The sequence below is a fragment of the Amia ocellicauda genome, chromosome 2 (assembly GCF_036373705.1).
Source record: "Amia ocellicauda isolate fAmiCal2 chromosome 2, fAmiCal2.hap1, whole genome shotgun sequence".
Classification (NCBI taxonomy): Eukaryota; Metazoa; Chordata; class Actinopteri; order Amiiformes; family Amiidae; genus Amia; species Amia ocellicauda.
In genome coordinates this window covers 24467590-24489314 of record NC_089851.1, presented here as the reverse complement: position 1 = coordinate 24489314, position 21725 = coordinate 24467590, and the positions used below count along the sequence as shown (strand labels likewise).

The window sequence follows — 21725 nt, the reverse complement described above, 5'->3', positions numbered from 1 at the left end:
TGGAAACGTCGAGCCGCTTGAACCAATCAGCTGTAAAGACAGAGAGGCTTGTCAAAGCGAGGCAAAGATGAAAATATCAGCGGCAGGCGAAAATGGGCGGAGACTCGGAATTGTTTACTGCACCTCAAACAAACTTGATATCGTCCTTTATTTTGGAGCGTAAACCAATCATATCGAAGTATTGGGGGCAGATCGAAATACATTATCCAGTATAATCTTTGATAGTGGGCGGGCTTAAGCACAGCACGTTAGATTGAGACAAAATCTACGGTTTGTGGACAGTAACATTACAGGTTGGTTGTGAGTATTTGGGAAAGGCAGGTTATAAAGATTGAGGTTAGTTTTAAAATGCCTTAAACGATTTTAGTGAACTATGTAAACCAGAATGATATATCTGAAATCTACAAACGAAAGAGCAGATTATTTTTTCATACTGAAGTTACTAGTTGTTAATATCAATGCACACATGTACAACAACGTTGAGTGCCATTAGCGAAGAGTAGGCGTTGTTTAATGTTTAATTAAACAATACACGTGTTAATTACGAATATTCAACTCGTCTGCATTATTCTGCTCTGTTCTCCAGCAGCATGGCATGCAGAGGTAGCAGCAGTACTGGTCCTAGGGACAAACAGGATCACTCGCAGTGGCCGGACTGTAGGGTGGACCATGTCGATTTTCAAGCTTGTTTAGATGCTGATTGTAGAAACACATCGTCAGCTCTAGCTGGAGGTGGAGACACCAGTTTGCATGGGCCAGTAACCCAGAACATGAAACTCCTGTTGCATGAGTTCAAGGGGCTTTATGAGCAGAAACTGAGGCGTTTGGAGCTCGAAAGCAGAGATGGAAATCCTGAAGACATTTTACGGGTAGGTTTGAGCCTTTGAATGCATCATACCTGTGCTAACATATATACAATTGTTAGAGCTCAATAATCTTCATGAGATCATCATCATCATTGTAAGAAACCTACATCTCCTACCCACACCTACACATGCTGCTGTCGTTTTGCTTAAAAAAAAAAAGAGGTGGTTTAATGTTCAGCCCCATTTGACATGCAAAAGCATGTGATGTGAGGGACTACATCTATATTCTTGTAGCAACTACGCCTCCCATTACTATAATCCATGTAATCTGCTTCAATTAGTCCATGCATCTCTACCATCTCCTCACACAATTGCTGTTGTTAAAGCATTTCCAACAGCAAGCAAGTCAACTGTAATTTCTGGCATAGTGACAGCTCAAGATTGCTCCCTCTAGTTACAGTTGGTTTAAGAGTCTTATCAAATAATTACCTGTAGACTAGAGAACGATACTTCACCCTATTGTATCTTCATACTGAGTGGCACATACATATAAGCTATATTCGTAGAAATGCAAAAGACACAAGTGAGTTGTACTAAAGTTAAAGTAGAAAAGTCTCCAGTATCAGCTCTCTTTGATGTCTTACAGTCTGCTGTAATGCATGTAATTAAAAGTTCCACACTGCCGCCTGTTAATTTCCTGACAGATGAAATTCATCTAAAGATTACAGTTAATTTGAGTGGGACTGCAACATACTTGTTAAGATACAGTTTTCAGTTATCAATACTGCTGTAAATGATTGATGTTGAGACCTACATTACATTTAGCATGCACCATTTGTCATAACAGTTTGTTTGTTTTACAGATGTTCAAGCCAGACATTTTAAGATGAAGACATAGTCAGCACAGCCTTTTTGTCTGTGACCTCTACAAAATGATTTAGTTTTGTGAATAAATAACCTCTTTCCATCTAGAAGTTACCCATTGTTGTGGTCCCATTACAATACTCATTAGATGTGTGTAGATTAATTTGTGTTACTAAGTGACCTCATGCTTCCATCTTAAATGACAAATATCATTTAAACACAAATGTAACAGAATTTAAACAACCATTGCACAATATTTAATGCCTCAGGTTATCATATGAAGAATAACTGGACTCTTAAAATCTCAAACTTTGCCTTCAGTTCATGGTGGTATAGGAAGTACTGTACCTTGTACAACATAGTCAAGTAAAATATAGTCAAAATGCTAGCTAATTCAAACTACAGAAACATGTAGAAAGATCCATAACAAGTATAAAATGAATATTTATCTTAATTCTTGACTTGACAGTTGAGGTAAACATGAGAAAAGCAGTCATGGATTAATTATTTTATTTATTCTTTTAATGATTTTATTACGTTTGTAGATAATATATATTCAACTTTTTTATTTTTTTTATTTTTTTTTTTAACAGATGAAAGTAAGGATCCTTCATTCCTATGTGAATGATCTTAGTGACCAAAATGAAGTATTGGTTCAGACTGTGGAGGACCTTGAAAAAGAAGCAAACCAAAAAGTTTACCTTATGGAAGCTAAAAAGCTACAGGCAGACCAGTTCCTTAATGTAAGTGTTTACAATGTATATATGTTATTGTTTCATTGTTTCTGTTTTCTCACTTCCTGTATTCAATGGATTCAAATAGATGGTAAATACTATTTGTGAAATAAAGAACAATTTCCCCTTCTCCAAAGAAACTTTGCAACAGTCTTGAATGTGTAAAGCACAGTTCATACCAAGCATTACAAAGGCCATTTTAAAGTATTCTTCACCATTGTTTAAAAACTTAGGTACTCACCCATTTCAATTGACTATAAGAAAAATGATAGAATGCCTGTGATTTGAACTTTATGTGTGATAGTGAGAATTGCAAATGTTCTCATAGTGAAGTATATCAATTATTGTGACTCATACTTTCCTGTTGTTTGTCTTCCTTTTTGTAATCTTCATGTAACTTAATTGTATTGTTCCATACTTTCTATTTTTTCAAATTCAAATCGCTCACATTCTTGTTGTACAACTCTGTGCTCTTCCTTCTTTCCATTCTGCTGTTGTTAAAGCCTAATGCATCTTTTGCTTCCACAGTTAATTAAGATTTTTACTGTTAGACAGTTGTGTTGCCTGTGCTTTGACCTATGGTGACTAAAATGGCATTACAGTCTGCAATAACTTATTTTTCATTCTTTAAAATGCAACCTTTTATTTATATTCTTTTTTATGTAAGAAAGTCAATATGACCAACAAATATAATGACTGTAGGCTGTGTAATCTTATTATGTTATCCTCTAAAAAGTGTTTTTTGAGACAATGTAGAAATTCTTTAATTATATAGACATTTCTTACTAAATGTTTAAAACATTTTGGACCATTTAAGAATATTCAGCAAGTCTATATCTTATCTTCAACCAAATATGTGTTATATGTATGTGAATTTAAGATAGCTGTGTTTTGTTTGTTTGTAAGTAGTTCAATAAATACTATCTATGGTTTATTGATACCACACCTGTGATATCTAACAGGTAGATGCATCACATGTCATTTTACTTGGGTAAAGCTATAAATGTTAAGTTATGTCTCTTTCCAGTTATCCATGGCCCTTAGCTCCAGTGCATCTTTAATAGAATCTAGCTTGGGGAAAAATACAGAACATTGAATGCAACATAGGATTGGTATCAGTTTGCTCAATGAGTTTTTTTCTAAAAGGCAGGGACAGACATTCAAATAGGTTTCTACTTCTTGGACAGTAAAAAAAAAACAATCTGTTTATTTGGAAAAATGTAGACATTGATTATATGACAAAATTGAAATAAGCACATACTCTGCTACCCTGTGGAGTGCTTTCATTTTGATAAAAATAATGACAGTTAGATCACACATTACTTTTGAAGTTCAGTTTTAGCTTAAATTAAATAAGAGTTGCAACTGCTCCTCAGAATTAAGCATTCACAACATGCTTGATATTTTTTTTTTCAATGCATTATTTAGTGGGACAGTTCAGCCACATTTCTCTTTGACATCTGTTTTTAATATTAAGTGCTTTGCCTTCACTGAGATATGATCATTAAAAACTGTATAACTTTTAAGTTGACACTTTCCTCTTGTCAGTGTCCCCTGCCTGTACAGGTAATTCACACCATCATCTCTGAGCATTATTAAGTTCCATTAATACTATGTATAGGAGTTTTCAGAGACTTACAATGCAGACAACAGTAAATTATAAGTTGTTAACATGTTTTACCCATGATTGTGACCTGGCGATTTAAAATCAGTAGGCCTACTTGTACACCAGATGTAGAAGTATATAAGGCAGCTGCAATGATTACTTACTCAGAAGACCAGGTTATGGTTTTATGAATATACATTCTATCAAAAGCAAAAAGGACTAAGACATATTTGTTTATTTTGATATCTGAATCAAGTATACATACAATATACTGTAATATTTTCAACCTTGAAAAGTTTTAAAGTTATATATTTGATATTTTTGGACATACTGTTCTTACTTATATTAAGAAAACTATATTAAACAACTCTTATAAAGCTATACATGTATTTTGATAATTACACATTTTCACACCCATTCTCTAAAATAGATTTATGAAGCCAGCTGTTGACCATAAATGTGTATGTGTTCAACATTTAATACATTCCTTACCTTATGTTTGGCTTAGTATTTTAACTGTAGAGAAGCAGTGTTGTTTCTGTGGGTGTGCTGACAGACATTTTTAATAATTGATTAATCACCACATTAAATAATTCAGCACTGTCCCAGGTTATTGATGTTGAAGAATTACACAAACATGGTTTGGGGTAGAATAATAGCATTGCTGGCACTTATGGGTAGGGAATGCTGTACAGCTCTGATAGAGAGCTGCATTAAGTAACTCAATATAATAGGTAGTGCAATTCAATGACCGGAATCTAAGTTTTTGAATTTAGGAGAGTAGCAATAGTCTAGTCAAGGCTCTTATGAAGTGTTTCAACAGACAGGGACCAAGGCATATGCTAATAAATCTGAAGATTGTTTGTTAATACAGTTGGCTGCATTGTGTAGTGCTTCCTTTGTATTCATACAATTCTAAAACATAAATATCACATACAGGAAATACACTCACCTAAAGGATTATTAGGAACACCTGTTCAATTTCTCATTAATGCAATTATCTAACCAACCAATCACATGGCAGTTGCTTCAATGCATTTAGGGGTGTGGTCCTGGTCAAGACAATCTCCTGAACTCCAAACTGAATGTCTGAATGGGAAAGAAAGGTGATTTAAGCAATTTTGAGCGTGGCATGGTTGTTGGTGCCAGACAGGCCGGTCTGAGTATTTCACAATCTGCTCAGTTACTGGGATTTTCACGCAGAACCATTTCTAGGGTTTACAAAGAATGGTGTGAAAAGGGAAAAACATCCAGTATGCGGCAGTCCTGTGGGCGAAAATGCCTTGTTGATGCTAGAGGTCAGAGGAGAATGGGCCGACTGATTCAAGCTGATAGAAGAGCAACTTTGACTGAAATAACCACTCGTTACAACCGAGGTATGCAGCAAAGCATTTGTGAAGCCACAACACGTACAACCTTGAGGCGGATGGGCTACAACAGCAGAAGACCCCACCGGGTACCACTCATCTCCACTACAAATTGGAAAAAGAGGCTACAATTTGCACAAGCTCACCAAAATTGGACTGTTGAAGACTGGAAAAATGTTGCCTGGTCTGATGAGTCTCGATTTCTGTTGAGACATTCAGATGGTAGAGTCAGAATTTGGCGTAAACAGAATGAGAACATGGATCCATCATGCCTTGTTACCACTGTGCAGGCTGGTGGTGGTGGTGTAATGGTGTGGGGGATGTTTTCTTGGCACACTTTAGGCCCCTTAGTGCCAATTGGGCATCGTTTAAATGCCACAGCCTACCTGAGCATTGTTTCTGACCATGTCCATCCCTTTATGACCACCATGTACCCATCCTCTGATGGCTACTTCCAGCAGGATAATGCACCATGTCACAAAGGTCGAATCATTTCAAATTGGTTTCTTGAACATGACAATGAGTTCACTGTACTAAACTGGCCCCCACAGTCACCAGATCTCAACCCAATAGAGCATCTTTGGGATGTGGTGGAACGGGAGCTTCGTGCCCTGGATGTGCATCCCACAAATCTCCATCAACTGCAAGATGCTATCTTATCAATATGGGCCAACATTTCTAAAGAATGCTTTCAGCACCTTGTTGAATCAATGCCACGTAGAATTAAGGCAGTTCTGAAGGCGAAAGGGGGTCAAACACAGTATTAGTATGGTGTTCCTAATAATCCTTTAGGTGAGTGTAGGTTTGCATCCTTTTCTGTTTACATAACATTAGGATTGCACACTTAAAAGCACATTTAATGTATAATTGAGGTAATTTATATGTCTTTGCAAATTAGAGAAATATTGGCCTCAAGAAATATACAACCTCAAGAAATATTTAGAAAACAAGAAAATGGCAAGGGGTTTAATAGCAGAAGATAAGCAGCAGTACATTATTATCATACCTAACAGCTAATTGCTTAGTGCGCTTCATTTTAATTAATCTATCACTGAGGCAAGCTTGTTTGTGTCCTATGGTGCTATGCTGGAATTACTAGAATTAAATTGGAGTCTGGAATTGTATTTGCCCACTTCAGAAACATATTACATATTTTCCCCCTGACTGCTGTAAACATTGTTTTTGATGACTATTATTGGAAATGCAATACATTCAAAGGATTAACAGCTACTGTAACAATTAATGAAATCATAAAATGTGCAGTAATCTTTCACAGTGGAAAAGCAAAATAAATACTGAGTGAGAAAAATAATTTTTGGGGGGATTTCCTTAGATAAAAGCACTCAGGAAAATAACAATGGAATTCAAGATACCAATGTCTACTATACTATTGGTAACAACAGAGGATGAGAATACAGAATTCAAATTAAAATAATATAAATATATTGATTGATTATGCATTTATATTTTGTTGCCCAGGATAAGGGCATCTCATAAGAAAAAAATGAAATAATAATTACAGAAGATGTCTGTGGCCAAAGTGCTCATATTCAGCATTGCTATGGTAGATGGATTTAAGTTATTATTTATTTCTTGGCAGACGCCCTTATCCAGGGCGACTTTCAAAACATAAGCGCAATACAAAGTGCAAAAATACAGTTCAGTACAAGACATCAAACATTACAAATTCAGATACAAAGCAATTGAAAGCATAATACATTTTACAAATTCAAATTTACACAAGTGAATACAATAAATGAGGTCTTACATCCTGGATAGTAAAAGCTAAGTGCAGACAAGATGTTAGGTCACAGTCAAGGGCTACGGGAAAGGGAGCAAAGGGGAAATCAAAATATACAAGTAACGCAAGAAGCATGTTAAAACCTTGTTAAGTGCTATCCTACAGGATAGTAAAGGACTAAAATTACAAGTATTGTCTGAGAAGATGTGTCTTGAGTAAGTGCCAGAAGGAGGTCAAGGACTCTGCTGTTTTGACTTCAGTGGGAACGTCGTTCCACTGTTCCGCCAGGGATGAGAAGGAGCGGCTCTGGAGGAAGGCTAGTGGAGAGGAGGCAGAGTTAGTCTTCTGGCACAGTGGTCTGGAGGGGATGTAGAGATGAGTGTCTGAAGGTAACTTGGTGCAGTGTGATCGAGACAGCGTTAGGTGAGGGTCAGTGTCTTGAACTGAATGCGTGCCGGTATCGGGAGCCAGTGGAGTAGCGTTTGTGAATCAGGGCAGAGAGAATACCAGACGAGCCGCAGAGTTCTGGATGAGCTGGAGCGGCGGTTAGTGGATGCAGGCAGGCCGGCCAGGAGGGAGTTGCAGTAGTCCAGGCGGGAGAGGACCAGGGACTGGATGAGCAGCTGAGTTGAGTAGTCGGTGAAGAAGGGTCGGATTCGGCGTATTTTATTTGGGAACAATCTGCAGGTGCGTGTCAGTGTGGTGATGTGCTGGGTGTAGGAGAGCGCAGGATCGAGGGTGACTCCTAGGTTCTTAGCGGAAGAGGAGGGAGAAAGTATCCAAGGGGATTCCAACGGGATTGAGATGGAGAGATCAGCAGAAGGTGAGGAAGAGTGTGTAAAAAGGAGGAGGTCCGATCTGGAGAGGTTGAGCTAGAGGTGGTGTGAGAGCATCCAGGCGGAGATAGCAGACAAGCAGGAAGAGATGCGAGAGGGGATCAGAGGGTCAGAAAAGGGAAAAGACAGGAAGATCTGGGCATCATCTGCATAGAAGTGCTAGGAGAAACCATGGGATGCATTTAGGGGGCCCAGGGAGCGAGTGTAGAGAGAGAACAGGAGCGGGCCCAGGATGGAGTCTTGGGGTACGCCTGTGAGGAGAGGTTGTGGGGTGGGTGAGGAACCTCGCCTTGTCACTTGGTAGGTCCGGTCGTTGAGGTAGGAGGAGATTCAGGTGAGAACAGTCCCAGAGGAGGGTAGGGACGGACAGGACGAAATGTGAGAGGACAGAGAGAATCAAGGGAGGAGAACAGAGAGGAGGTAGTGCAGTTGACAGATAGATGTGATAAACAGTCAATGGAAGGTAAGAGAGTGAGAGCAATGGAGGCAAGGGTGGGGGGTGAGATGGAGCGATGATTATGGTGGAAGGTGACAGAGGGAGTGGGTGGGGGGGTGGAGGGAGGGAAGAGAAAGGGAGAAGGAGATGAAGTGGTGGTCTGAGATCTCCATGGGTGTCACGGAGAGTGTTGAAGTGGAACTAAATAATAACAGCCTACAATGTAACCGCTTCTGATTTACAGAAACTGCATGTCAATCTAACGACAAAGTGCATTAAGTCGGTTGCTAATTTACTAACAAGCAGTCACTGTCGTTACTACCATACAGGTGCAAAATAACTCTTAGCTAAACAAGTAGCCATGTAAACAAATTGAATTTATACTTCAACAGCATTAGCAATATCAAGCAGTATCTTCCAATTTCAGTATTTCATAGTACTTGAAAAATATGAGTTGAGTATTTTACCGGCATTTAACCTCACCTAATAGAGTATACATTCCCCTCTCAGTCAGAAAAACTGACCTGAACTAATCAAGAAAATTCACAGTTCACACAAAGTAATCTGAATATTATGTAGACATTAGACTAATTAATTGCAAATCGCTGAATGAAATGAAAATTGTGTTGAGTGAATTAATTAGGTGTACTTTTTGGTTCAGACTATGTCTAGAGTGCCCAGTAAACTTAGACTTCCATTTAGGCTAGAATTGCATTTCTAGTTAACTAAATGTTGTGTAGCTTTGTATAGGCTTAGTTTCAGATGTTAATGTTGGCTAGGGTTAGGGTTCAGGCTGGGTTGTGGACTAGATGTGCCTTAGGGAATGAGAGGGGGGTTATAATACATTTTTATGCAACTGACTAACTTACATTAGACTTGTCTATCTGTCAAATTAAGACTAGTCTAATGGTTTAGACTAGTCTAATATAGTTTTATACAACCGACCCCAAGTCTTTAACATGTTGTGATCGTTCAGGTTTGTTGGTATCAATAGAGCTGGAGTAAAGATCAAGAATCAAATAGCATCTCCAGGCCCAGGGTTGGTAACCTCTTTTGTAATCTATTGATATAAAACAGAATAAAGTGTCAGGTCTCTCAGTTTGGCTCTGCAATGCAGTAGCATGATTCAGAATTTAGATTTTTGTGCAGATATATCCCAGTTTGTCATGCAAGTTGCTCGTTGATTGCACTTCAAGTGGTGTAAGAACATTTTGAAATCCATGTTAAACAAAGCAGCACTAAATAGAAATACAAAAGAGGAAACAAGGGGAACATTCTCATAATCTATTAGTATCATCTTTTCACTCCTTGTTATCAACTATAATAATTGTGGATGTAAGCTAGGTTCAAAGCATGTCAGACTTCCTTTCCCCTTGCAGCCTGAGCCTTACTCAGAGCAGTCCAACTGGACAAAAATGGTAAGGACTTGTCTATGTAACAGTGCAGTGGTAATTTGCTTTAGCCATGTAAATTATTCACTTAAATTACAGCATTTGTCATGACTGAAACTAGCATGCAGACATGGTTGTTCTATAAAAGCTCATCTGCATACCTTTGATTATTTTTTCACAAAAGGATTCTGAAATAAATGCACTCTTATGTCGTCTGTCTTTTGCTTTATAATAGCTGTCTAAGGACACTTAAATGTTTTTTCTTTGTTAACCTTAATGCTAAAGCTGGTGATCTAGGCATTTTCCAGAGCTATTTAACATGATCTGCTCTTTGTAAAAATGAAGACAAAATGTAAACTATTTCTTGTTGTTTTATTGTCTAGCGCAAATAGCCTCATTTTAATTAGTCAAGAACTGCTATTTTTATCCAGAATACATTAGTGATTAAAAATAGAGGTACATATAATTTTGTAGGACAATCTTAAGGGAAAAAATCTAATTATTATTCCGCATCCCTCTGCTTCATGTAACTTCTCCTATAATTAGTTAAATACGTTTTGTTTTTTCTGAAATTTATGAGAGATTGAAAAGGTTTATTTGATGTATTTAGTACACCAGCGTGGTCATCAAGCATGTTGTTGTAGTTCCCAATGCAAATGTGACACACAGTTTGAAAAGATATGGATACAAGACTGATATTCTGGACAACATGCCTGCTATAGTATAGGACCAAAGACTATGAAATGACAAACATTAACTACATTCTCTGTACAACAGTAATGTCTCATTTGAATATTGCAGTGACCTCATAATTTGTATAAATGTGCACAGAATGAGCTTCCTGTCAAAAACAGATCTAAATGATGTGTGCTTTACAGGTTGTAAACTACAAGAAAGAATGCTTAGAAGGAGCAACTGAATGTCTGCGCAGTGAAAATCTGGACATGAAGATTGACATTGCCTCTCTCGTTGGAGCCCTTCAGCAGGCTCGGATACTGCAGAAGCTGGATGTAAGTGGATTTTGTAATAGATAGATAGATAGATAGATATTTTCAATTCCCTTGTTTAAATGGCTATTCAGAGAAATGTAATATTCTGGTGAAAAGCCTTAATGTGTCTTAAAGTGTGTACTACCTATTAATATGTAAAACCCCATTTTCTTCCTCTACTGTGATTTTTAATTTTTTTTTATTTCAGTTTCACCTTAAACATAACCTTTGATGACCTAGGACCACTGATCATTTTCCCACCATTTGCTTATTTCCACCCTCCAAAATGAGTCGGCAGATGCTGCCAAGCTACTGAACCTTAAAAGACTTGGTTCAGGTCAGTTAGTTTCCATTTGACCTCACTGGTCAGGAAAGGTCTTTGTGCCATGGTGATAAGATTTACCCCGGTGGTATTCAATCCCTCAGTATACAGCTCTCCAATGAACACTCCCTGATTCTTAACAAGCTTTCATTTAATTAGAATTGCTCTGTTGTCTTTGACCCACAGTACAGTTTACAGTTGCTTAGTTCTGTTCATTGTGTTACTTCTTCAACAGAGTTTTTTATAGCCATATAGTCACTTAGTTTGACAGTCTAGCTAAAACAGAAAGCAGCAATACCAGCCATATGAAAAGCAACCAACCAATGAACCAAACAATGTCTTTCTTTGGTTAACCACAAATGTCTACAACAATTATAAATGATAGGTTTGGTCTAAACTCATGGATAGCCCTTCCGTAAGCCTTATGAATAGAAAAACAAAGTCTAGGAATATCAAGAAATCCAAGAGTGAAGAACAGCTGTGAACATGGTATAGCGGAGCTCATGGGCAGTGGGACAAGCTACACAGGGCATGGACAGTTGCCATGACTCTCCAACCAGAATTCATGTTTTCTAAAAATGTGAAGCACCTTTCAACTCAGTCAACAAAAGAATATCAAGGAATTCAATCATAAATGACTTGAAGCCAAGATTTATATTTGGATCATATGTGATATAAACTTGGTAGATTGTCTTACCTCACAATAATAATAATTATCATTACTACTACTACTACTACAAATACTAAAATGAATGCTTACTAATCACGTATAACTCGACTGCCTAATGATTTCTTGTATATTTTATATAATCTGAACAGCCTAGCAGGAAACAGACAACATTATTTAATGTTCTCTCTCTTTTATTTCAAATAACCTGGCTAATTAGCCTATATTTACAGTTTATCTGTGGAGCGTCCTTAGTGTGTATAGCCCCATCTTCATTATAATTCAGGTGATTTATAACACTACATTACTACCAGAAAAGCAACAATCAATATAAATAACGGATTATACAATTCGTAATTGGAACAGTTATACCCCCACTGATATTGAGAATATACTATGTAACTGAATTAGATTTTACATTTGATTAGGATTTAGATATTCGGGATATGTATGTATGTGTGTGTGTGTATATATATATATACACTCACCTAAAGGATTATTAGGAACACCATACTAATACTGTGTTTGACCCCCTTTCGCCTTCAGAACTGCCTTAATTCTACGTGGCATTGATTCAATAAGGTGCTGAAAGCATTCTTTAGAAATGTTGGCCCATATTGATAGGATAGCATCTTGCAGTTGATGGAGATTTGTGGGATGCACATCCAGGGCACGAAGCTCCCGTTCCACCACATCCCAAAGATGCTCTATTGGGTTGAGATCTGGTGACTGTGGGGGCCAGTTTAGTACAGTGAACTCATTGTCATGTTCAAGAAACCAATTTGAAATGATTCGACCTTTGTGACATGGTGCATTATCCTGCTGGAAGTAGCCATCAGAGGATGGGTACATGGTGGCCATAAAGGGATGGACATGGTCAGAAACAATGCTCAGGTAGGCCGTGGCATTTAAACGATGCCCAATTGGCACTAAGGGGCCTAAAGTGTGCCAAGAAAACATCCCCCACACCATTACATCACCACCACCAGCCTGCACAGTGGTAACAAGGCATGATGGATCCATGTTCTCATTCTGTTTACGCCAAATTCTGACTCTACCATCTGAATGTCTCAACAGAAATCGAGACTCATCAGACCAGGCAACATTTTTCCAGTCTTCAACTGTCCAATTTTGGCGAGCTTGTGCAAATTGTAGCCTCTTTTTCCTATTTGTAGTGGAGATGAGTGGTACCCGGTGGGGTCTTCTGCTGTTGTAGCCCATCTGCCTCAAGGTTGTACGTGTTGTGGCTTCACAAATGCTTTGCTGCATACCTCGGTTGTAACGAGTGGTTATTTCAGTCAAAGTTGCTCTTCTATCAGCTTGAATCAGTCGGCCCATTCTCCTCTGACCTCTAGCATCAACAAGGCATTTTCGCCCACAGGACTGCCGCATACTGGATGTTTTTCCCTTTTCACACCATTCTTTGTAAACCCTAGAAATGGTTGTGCGTGAAAATCCCAGTAACTGAGCAGATTGTGAAATACTCAGACCTGGCACCAACAACCATGCCACGCTCAAAATTGCTTAAATCACCTTTCTTTCCTATTCAGACATTCAGTTTGGAGTTCAGGAGATTGTCTTGACCAGGACCACACCCCTAAATGCATTGAAGCAACTGCCATGTGATTGGTTGATTAGATAATTGCATTAATGAGAAATTGAACAGGTGTTCCTAATAATCCTTTAGGTGAGTGTATATATATATATATATATATATATATATATATATATATATATATATATATATAATTTGAATAAAGGATACAAGAATCTATATACAGAAGAATCCAACAGTTTATTTTAAAGGGTAATTTTGGCAGCCTATCTCATTAATACCCAAAGGGAGTAAGTGTCTAATCAATCTGTCCAAAATGTTTCTTTCTTTAGGTGTTTGTTTTCTAATTCACCTCCTCTACTTCCCAATGATGCATGTTCAACCCCTGTACATAGCAAACTAGAAACTGGGTGAGGGTGTATTTGAAAGTGCCTAGAATAGAAGATGTTTCACATGCTTAAAACCAATGATATCAGTAGCACAGGATTTAGACATCTAGCCTAGTGTAAGCGACTTAGATGCTTAAACGCCTGACTAAACCACCAAGTCCTTACAGAAATCAGGGCTATACCTATTCCAGAGAGCATTTGACTTATGGAACAGGACCCACAGTGCCAACATTCATGTATTTGTACAGATGGGGGTGGTGATGGTGAGGGAGAGTGGGGGTGATTGCTGCCTATGTTTATGCACTTGTTAATGACTTCCTTTTGGGCGATAATTGTTCAGCTTCATTACCATATTAAGTCGCTAATCATATGTCACTGTAGTGGAGGGGTATAATGAATGCCCCATTTGATTTTTAAAATAATGAACTAATTAGACTAATTAAAATCAATACATGTGCCAATATGAGGTTAGGATGCCGAATGTGGTCTCTATCTGTGTTAAGTAAAAGTCACCAGCTCAGTAAAAAAAGGATCTAATGCTGATTTATGAGCGCTTGATGGTCGTTAGTTAGAATAAATTGCTTGTAGTCGCAGAGACAGCATTATTCAAGTACAAGATACTAAGTGCAATGTAAGGTCAGCAATAAGGGCAAACTTACATATGTAGTTGTGTGCCACCTTAAACCTATGTTAATATATCAGGTCTGGGCTGAAGGGGTCTAATACTGTATCTCATGGTACAGAGATAAACTAGGATCAGAGTGAGTATACTTTGCACAAAATTATGTTGCCTCAAATATAATTGCATTTTTGAAGTGCATGTAATAAGAGATGCATAGAATAATAATACATTATTAGATCTATGTGTTTATATGTAGCATAAATTGCTGTACGCAAAAAGAAAAGTATGCTCAATAAAAATAATAATGGCTTCCTTATGGATATCTGATCAAAGCCAGATTTTGAGATAATAAGTTGTAAATTGTCTGAGTCATTGAAGTTTTTTTTTTTTTTTTTTTTTAAGAGATTTAGGAGACAACACAATTTTGTTATTGTGAAAGAATGGGCAATTTTCCAAACTGAATATCCTGATGTTGTTCTTGCCATGTCTTGAAGGACAAAACTATGAATTTCATCATTGACAACAAATCAAATAAATGGGGTTTTATTTTGTAATGAAACATTGCTTCTTGTTGGATCATGAAGAGGCTAGTCTTGCTGAAATGTGAGTTGAATTCACATAATGGACCAGTATCATGTGGTTTCCATTTCAGCACTGGGAGCACTTCACAAACTGGACATTTGTGTGACTTTTTTGTTTTCAGTCTCCCATTTTAATTATCTACATCTTCTTTACAGTAGCAGTAACAACAGCAGAAACAACAAAATGTAGGCTATTTGTGTGCCTTGTCAGCCATGTGCCTCAGGCTAGATCCGTAAAATGTACGCAGTGTTTTCCTTCAGGGCTGCTGACTGATACCTTGGTAATATTTTTAATGAGGTTTAATGCTGCTGAAGTGTTTATGCCAGCTTTTGCTATTCTTTTAACAAATTAGTTTACTGTGGTCTTAACCTTCAACAAGCTCATTATCATAAATTGTAAAAGATTCATAAACCATGAAAGCAGCATTGACTGATCACTAACTGCATCTTATTTAGGATGTTCTGCAACCTTCTTGTAAATTATATTCACTATTTCCTATACTTTGTTAATCAGCTAATGTAGACTATTTATTTTATTATAATTATTAATTTGTCCTCCTTTGATTTATTAAAATTGCTTAGTTCACATGCACATTTTTTCATTTTTTTCGTTACATGCATTGAACGTTTTACACTTATGTAAGTGAATGCATCATACAGTTCTACCTATTAAGGCACCTCTATAGTCAACTAAATTTTTATAGGTTAAAATTCAGATTTCAAGAACAGATTATGATTTGTGTAGTTTTACAGACATGTTTCAATATACATTTTGTAAGTGTGGGTAAATTTAAATTTAACTTCTAATGATCTAAACTTCAAATGTTTAAAATTTGCTGGACCTTATGCTATGGTTAACAATTTGGGTGGAGGGAGCATTTTGTAATAAATAATAAATCATACATTAATACTAACATTAAATTAATGCATTATGCATCAGTACTTTATTTTCACACAAGACACAATTTCTCCTCTTTTTTTTTTTAGAGGGTTGGGAAGATTTTTAAATGGTTTGAAGAAAAAAAGAAAAGGCTCAAGTTAATTTTTTGTAGCACTACAGCATTAAATATAATTTTAAAGACCTTGGCTCAGAATTGAACTATAACACATTATCTTGCAGTCTACTTCAAAATTTATATAGTGTGGTTTTATAGAACTGATAATTTCAGCTAGTTTTACAAATGTGGCCAGCAGCATTTGTTTCACAGCCACAGTGCATAATTGCTACCTCACTAGGCCTACTAATCAACCTTTCCATTATAGACTTTTAAGCAGCGGGGCTCAAATTCAGTTGACTTCATTGCTGTTATTGTTTTTTGCTTGGAGTCTAAATATTGTCAGTACTTTATTTGGTTGGAGCTGCTGTTGGTCCTTCTTAACACCCGTATTAAACACTGCATGCTGAATGAGCAAGTTTCTCTTTAGCTCAGCTTCCACTATGTTAATTGACTTAGTGTACAAATCTCCTGCCCTTGAACATGGGTTCTGTGTTTGTTAGTAGTAGAAATAATGTATTTATTTATTGCTTATTTAAAGGTTCCACATTTCCTTGAATAATTGATTTGCAGGACACCTTATTTACAAAATAAGTACATAAATAAACACAAACATTAATGTAGCCTATATATATATTTCAGTAGAAATAGGAACAGAAACCAAAATGTTAAACCAGGACAGAAATATCACAGATTTTTAAACAAATGATCTCTTAAGCTAAGTAGTGGTCTTTTAGTGCTCTAAGATGTAGTAGTCTACACAAACCCTAATGAAGGTGAATGACATCATTCAACATCATGACAACACACAGCAGTAATGAGATGACAATCCATGTTTTAGGGAATGCTTAAGTTATGCCATGTTAAAGACTGAAACTGTTGTGATTTCCAGTATTCAGAGCATATACTGTATCTGCTTTGAAGTGTTACAATTGTATTTGTCCTACATTTCCCTCCGGATTAAATGACCAAGCAATTTCAACTTTTAACTGCTGCATAGGTAAATGCAGGGAACAGAATAACCACTGTGTTGTGTGTAATGTTGTCTGTTGCTTTGATGTAACAGTCTCAGAATGTGACCTAAAAAGCACCAGATACTAAAAAAAACACAACAAAAGGGGGCTTTCATTTTGGGATCATGCATAAAATATTCAGCTTCCTAATGGATGTGTTGCTATCTTCTCCAAATGTACCCCAACCCATTCCTGTATTTCCCCACTAATGCACTTGATCGAAGGGAGTTGTTTATCTGTTTATGCGTTTTGCAATTCATATAAAGCACCATGATAGATGGACTTTTGGATTCAGCAAATGCTGTAAAAAGAAGACTAAAATCATTCTGATGTGAATAATTATACTCTAAGCTGAAGGAGCACCTGAAGCAGGTCATGGAAAAATAAAAAGTCTGATACCATTGTGACATGACCTGTGAGTAATTAACATCAAAATTGATTTCCTTTTTCTTGAATGCCCCTGCCACTGTCTGTTTGAAGTACACACTTAAAAGTATTTCTAAAGTGGAGCCATTATTTAAAATAAGACTACAACCTGAACATTTAGATAAAGCTGCAAACTTGGTCCACAGAGCTGCAAACCCCTTTCTAAATTAATATTGTGTAAGGTATTCCAATTTTTAAATACTTATTAAAAGTAAATTGCTGATTTCCAGGAGTCTCAGAATCAATATTACTTCAGCACAGATTTACACTATATTAATAACCAAAAATAAAATGAACCCTTCTCTTATTTCTCCAATGACTGCTTTGAAAATATGTATGTATGTATGTATGTATGTATGTATATATATATATATATATATATATATATATATAAATAAAATAAAAAAAACTTGGTTTGTCATCAATAAGCTTTCAGACTGCTTTTATTTTCTGTGTTTTTATCTTTTACTTTTACTTTGATGTCTGTGAAGTTGACACTTCTTCAATGCCTATTTCTGTCAGTGTGAATCATTGATCATTGACCTGAGTGCTGTGTGCACCTTTTCCAAGAGGAAGGTCCCAAGGTGTGGAAGCTTCTCCATTTGTTCTCCGTAAAGACACATTTTCTGTCTTTTTTTATTTAGGACCTAAATGAAGTAGTTATTGTGAAATTAAATGACAAATTTCATAGCAACATTGAATTATGCGATGTTCTGTAGAGGAGACATGTTGATTTAAAATAACGCTATTTCTGCCCTTGTGTTATTTTAGTGTTTTGTGGATGGGGAAAAAAGACTTCTGTAGCCTTAATATCTAATGGCATTTATAATTAAACTGAAACATGTCAAATTATATGAATTCTTACCCTCTGTATTCATATACATTTTATGTATGTGCGAGTATTTTTGAACATGTAACTTATTCATTTGTGTGCTTTTTTGTTTTTTTGTGTTGCTTTCTTAGTTTTCTTCACTTATCCTAAGGACTGTTCCAAAAGAGCATTATCTGGGAGCAACTGGTAACAGCATAAACATGTAAGTAGTGCATGTAAGTAGCTGCTGTACCTGATTTGTCAAATGTTGTAATTTTATTTATTTCAGAAGACAGTTATACCCACTGCATTTTGATTTATTGCACGACATTTTCATTCACTTTCTGCATACTGTTTTATTTTGAATGGAAATTAAAAGTATCATGGACAGCCTTTCACAGCGGATTGGGACGAAGGAATACAGGATATCATGATTGTTCTTACTGTCCTTTTTTCCCGATTTTTGTTTTACGTGATATATAATAGAACTTGAGCTTGTGGAACTGTGGTCTTTTAGGCGATATGCTCCATATGACGTGGCACACCTCTTCACAAAGGCTTATGATCATAGTCGGTACAGATGATGCACACAGCGCTATTGTTATCTGTAGTGTTAGCAGTTGTCAGGTTTAGACCAGAGGTCAGTTTATAAAAGCAGTAACTCCTAAACATAACTGCTTTGTCAGTTCCAAATTCTATCAAGTTAATGCTCCAACTCCAAACCCAAAGATAACCTCTCCTGTTGTTAATTTTCAGATAGGTACACTTTGTTTGTGTCTGTTGCAAAGTCTACAGTAAGATAACTATTTTGCTAGATTTTAATCCTAAAATTATGGACTTATCTCCACAATTAAGGCTTACCTATAAATTGCGAGCAGTGAAGATATAGGCCTACTTATTAAATCAAAGTTTTGAAGATCAGAGACCAAAAGTACCTTTTGTTGTTATGTTAAAAACAAATAAAATTGTCCAGCATGTTGGAATATGTTGCTTTCTGATGAAGCTTACGTGAACCTTGACTTTTTCAGTTGTTTGTCTTCAATGAGCCGTTTTCTTATTTAGTGAAGCAAACAAATCAATATACAACGCAGTGGCTAGAGAGTCAATGTGACGACCCACATTCAGTGTCACAAGTAATTCAAGGAATGATTTAGCTGCCATTTCATATCTTATATCTGTATGTCAGTGATTTACGATCTATTTTTATTTATTTTTTATTGTTTTCCTTTATAGAATACTTAATACTTTATAGTAGAGTTTTATCTTCTGTGTTGCAATAAACGTTAATAAACGATTTATATATTAATTTATTAATTTAAGAACAATGGAATCATAATTTCCCAAGGTCATAATCCATGCCTTAAAGACCCAAGGCCTACCTTTTAAAATGATGGTTATGTATCATGTGATTTAAATATTAACTAAATCCCCTTGCAGTTATTGTTCCTTTTATTTTTAATTTAACTTAATAATTTCATGAAAACCTTATCAGAAGTTTGGTAATTACTGAATCTTTTCAAATAAAAGTACCACCCAATCAGATTAATTTTGCTCTCCCTACCTGAATAGAGTTGTGTGATTATGTCTATCGCTTGTGTAACTCAAATGCTGTTGAATGAATTAAAAAGAAGACAATACTTTCAAGTGCATACATTGGACATTAAGTATGTATAGATGTGCATTAAATCTAGGAGCATACCATTTTAAATTACAGTAGCTTTCCGTTTATGATAATGTATATTTCTGGAATTACAAATGGTTTGGCAAATTATATTTATTAATATTTTCTTAATTCTCCTTAACTTTGTTAAATGTGGCTTCAGGACAAGGTTTTAATGTACCATAGATTATATTATTTTAAAGATACAATAAATAAAGCAAATAAAATAATATATTAAACATGCATTGGATGTCAAATACCCAGTATGTGTGTTAGTATTAGAATGTTTATTTATACAATTAAATTATACTTAATTACCTTTTCTTGATTGAGGCTGTTGTATTTACACTGTTTATAATTAAACATGTAAAATCTTACGGTCTGCTTATACCAAAATGTTTGTGTAATTATTTTTAAAAGATCTGGGCTGGGGAGTTCAGATAACAAGTGCTTATTAACAAATCTTTATTTGACATTGATTTTCAGAACATTTATCTTTATTTCTTTCTTAAGAAATGTACTCAGATTTTATGAGTGTGTTAACAGTCTGTACTATTTGGGACTATTTAGCTTGTTTGTGTGCAAGTTCAAAGCACAATCAATGCTACTAATTTATTGGTATTACAAGTGCACCTGGACAATTAGATACATTAATAGTATTTGTATCACCAAATGGGTATACAGCCCACAACAGTATTCATTGGTTTAAGACAAAACTTAAATAATCGTGTTTTGGTTTTTGAAAGGGTAATTTTAGTTATTGAAATATGACTGTACATTTGATGAAACATCAGTTAATATCGGTTACAACATCAATACAACAAAAGCATGATCACATCTCTTCTCCATTTTCTTTTGACTACCTTATACTTGAAAAGTTTTTGAAAGTCACCCTGGATAAGATTGTCTATGAATAAATGAATGAATATGAATAAATACATACTTAAATAAAAAATATATATACATACATATGTGCTTGTTTTTGATTTTGTTCATGCACCAAACAGTGTCTTTAAATTTAGAAGAAGAGTTTGTGGAACTTCAAAGAGTTTGGAGAGCTAAAATGAAAGTGACAGGATAAAAATGTGTTTTAGACATTTTAAATATTGTACGTTCTTGTCAGTTTGACATCATCAATTCCTATGTACATTTACAATTTTTCCAAAAGACAAACATAACTAGGCATCTATGTAGCAGTTCTCACTTCATTTTGTGATGTTTAGCAGCTGACGTGATTCATATATATATAAACGATTTGAAGTATTAGAAGTAAAGGAACTATAAGAAGATAACTTAGAAAGATCCTTATTTGGCTCAGCTGATTTAATGTACTCAAATTTTACATTTTGTAGGATTCCTATGTTAGAAATTCATTGTCCACAATTTAACCTTGCTATAATAATGTAGGCCCTATTGCTGGAAGGAATGTTAGCCTACAGAATACACCAGGAGCTTAGTTCTAAAAATGCCTTTATAATGACAGATCTTTGATTTTGTAGGTTTATGGTTTTGGACTATATCTCCAAGTCAAAGCTGGATTTAGTAGTTGGTTTCAGCTCATGACCATCATGTTTTATCATTATAGAAGGGCTGCATAGCAGGGGTGGGACCTCTTAGTTTCATCACTTGTGTGTTTTGAAGAGCTGTTGTTTCCTTAGCAAAGCTAAATTAATAAATGAAAAATCTCTAACACGTAAGAGGGAAGTGTTGCAATAGAGAGAATAATGTAAGAAAATGCAATGACAATGTATCAAAGGAAAGAGCAATGCAATCCACATAATTCCTTTTTAAAGGTAAAATAATGATGGTGAAAAATAAGGCCATTATGTGCTACATGCCCCAGCACACAGAAAATAATAAACTCTAAATCAGTGCTTTTATGGAGCAAGAATGCAAAACCTACATTGCAGTTAT

The 21725-nt window shown here is 35.9% G+C and overlaps 1 protein-coding gene across 1 annotated transcript in view; it reads left to right on the top strand.

The window, feature by feature from the left end:
- The first annotated feature begins 272 nt into the window (after positions 1-272).
- LOC136712943 (myosin heavy chain, clone 203) overlaps positions 273-21725 on the top strand; it is a 63424-nt gene continuing 41971 nt past the window's right edge. Inside the window, exons 1-4 of the mRNA XM_066689780.1 lie at positions 273-869; positions 2264-2413; positions 10660-10791; positions 18304-18374. Coding sequence (XP_066545877.1) covers positions 591-869; positions 2264-2413; positions 10660-10791; positions 18304-18374 — 632 coding nt within the window. The 5' untranslated portion in view covers positions 273-590. The remainder of the gene's footprint in view (positions 870-2263; positions 2414-10659; positions 10792-18303; positions 18375-21725) is intronic.